Source organism: Colobus angolensis, unplaced genomic scaffold (genome assembly GCF_000951035.1).
Source record: "Colobus angolensis palliatus isolate OR3802 unplaced genomic scaffold, Cang.pa_1.0 Scaffold86, whole genome shotgun sequence".
Taxonomy (NCBI): Eukaryota; Metazoa; Chordata; class Mammalia; order Primates; family Cercopithecidae; genus Colobus; species Colobus angolensis.
In genome coordinates, this window is record NW_012122487.1 from 7,366,022 (window position 1) to 7,368,237 (window position 2,216).

Below are 2,216 nucleotides of genomic sequence, written 5' to 3' on the forward strand. Positions count from 1 at the left end.
CACACTGTCTTCCACAATGGTTGAACTAGTTTACAGTCCCACCAACAGTGTAAAAGTGTTCCTATTTCTCCACATCCTCTCTAGCACCTGTTGTTTCCTGACTTTTTAATGATTGCCATTCTGACTGGTGTGACATGGTATCTCATTGTGGTTTTGATTTGCATTTCTCTGATGGCAATTTTTATGGTTTCAGGACTTAGATTTAAGTCTTTGATCTTGAATTGATTTTTACATAAGGTGAGAGATAAGGATCCAGCTTCACTCTTCTACATGTGGCTTGCCAACTATCCCAGCACTTCTGGCTGAATAGGGTGTCCTTTCCCCACTTAATGTTTTTATTTGCTTTGTCAAAGATCAGTTGGCTGTAAGTATTTGTCTTTATTTCTGGGTACTCTACCCTGTTCCATTGGTCTATATGCCAACTTTTATACCAGTACCATGCTGTTTCAGTAACTATAGCCTTGTAGTACAGTTTAAAAGTCAAGCAATGCGATGCCTCCAGATTTGTTCTTTTTGCTTATGTGGGCTCTTTTTGTTCCATAACAAAGCACTTTCATTTTCTCATTTCATCCTTAAAACAACCTACGTTCAAGTATCTATCTGTCAGTAAGTGGCAGAAGCAGGACCTAAATCTAAATCAGAATTCAGTGTTCTCTTAATTAAAACCTGCTGTGTACAAGAATGTTCATAGCAACATTATTCTTAATAATCAAAAATTGGACACTACTCAAATGCCCATCAATAATAAATGGATAAATATATAAGTGTGGAGTGTTTACACAATATAATACTATACATCAGTACAAAGCTCTCATACAATATGCATGAATTTCAAAAACATAATGTTGGAAGAAAGAAACCAGAAACAAAATAATATATACTTTATTATTCCATTTATATGAAGTACAAAAACTGGCAAAATTAATCCACACTATTAAAAACCAGTATAGTAGTTATTCATGTAGAAGGGCTTTTGATCATTTTCTGTTCCATGATCTGAGTGCTTGTTATAAGTGATATGGCTATCTAGGCACATTTATTTTTATATATTACATGTAAATAGAAAGTCTTTATTTAAGTCCAAGGGCTATGTAACAGACAGCTTTTGAAGATTAAATCCACTGCCTTTTTTCTTTTCTAGGCACCACACTCTAGCCCAGTGGTTTCTAAACCTGGCAAAATCAATGAAAGAGGCAGTGCTTCTTGAACATATAGATTTTCAAGCTAGAGATTTGGACTCAGATTATATGTGATGAGGAGCCTGGAATACATGTTTAAGACAAACAAACAAAAATCCCTTTGTGATTCTGTTGATTATTCATGGAAGAAGTGCTTCTAAAAAGTTACTAATAGAATTTTGAACTCCTTTTTCCATATATGCACAGCATAAAAATATTAATGTAAAGTAGATAAATGTTCACAAAATTGCCAGAAGACTTTTTAAATGTACCCAGCTAAGTCTGTACATCAAAAGTCAGTCAATGAATCAAAACCTTACCTCTGACTCTATATGGGATGTACACACAACAGTGAGGAGTAATATACAACAATCAGGTTACAACCTTAAACATGGGAAGAAATAGAAACAGTCTTACCATAGAGCTTTTCTTGGATCCTATGTGCCTCCGCTAATCTTTCTTCAGCAGCCCGTCTTCCAAGACCAGCTTCCTTTCTAGCAACAGCTAGGTCATATTCCAGACTTTGTCGCAATGCTTCTCCCTTTTCAACCTCAGACCGTAGCTTGGCAATCTGGCTCTCATAGCTTGCCAGCTAAAAACAGATTCCTGATATCAACATGTGTCCAAAGATTATGAGAGCATACACTCAAACATTTAAGTTTCTTAGAGAAACTTGTTTCCATAATATATACAAGGTAAAAATTCATAAATTTATATGTTCTGAATCACTGGAAAGGAAGCACTATCTTACAAAATGACACTCATTATGTTTTTTACTTTAGAGAATCCACTAGAGGAAAAAAAACAAAAAAAGTCTTATAAGAACTTTTTATAAAATTAAAGATAAATTACATATTTTAATCAGAAATAGTCACACCTTGGCCAGGCATGGTGGCTCACTCCTGTAATCCCAGCACTTTGGGAAGCCAAGGCAAGAGGATCACTTAAGCCCAGAAGTTCAAGACCAGCCAGGTCGGCCGGGCACAGTGGCTCAAGCCTGTAATCCCAGCACTTTGGGAGGCCGAGACGGGCGGATCA

General features: G+C 36.1%; 1 protein-coding gene across 1 annotated transcript in view; it reads right to left on the reverse strand.

The window, feature by feature from the left end:
- The window catches only part of CCDC171 (coiled-coil domain containing 171), a 404,099-nt gene that overhangs the window by 376,247 nt on the left and 25,636 nt on the right, over positions 1-2,216 (reverse strand). Inside the window, exon 4 of the mRNA XM_011930380.1 lies at positions 1,596-1,770. Within this exon, the coding sequence (XP_011785770.1) occupies positions 1,596-1,770 (175 nt within the window). The remainder of the gene's footprint in view (positions 1-1,595; positions 1,771-2,216) is intronic.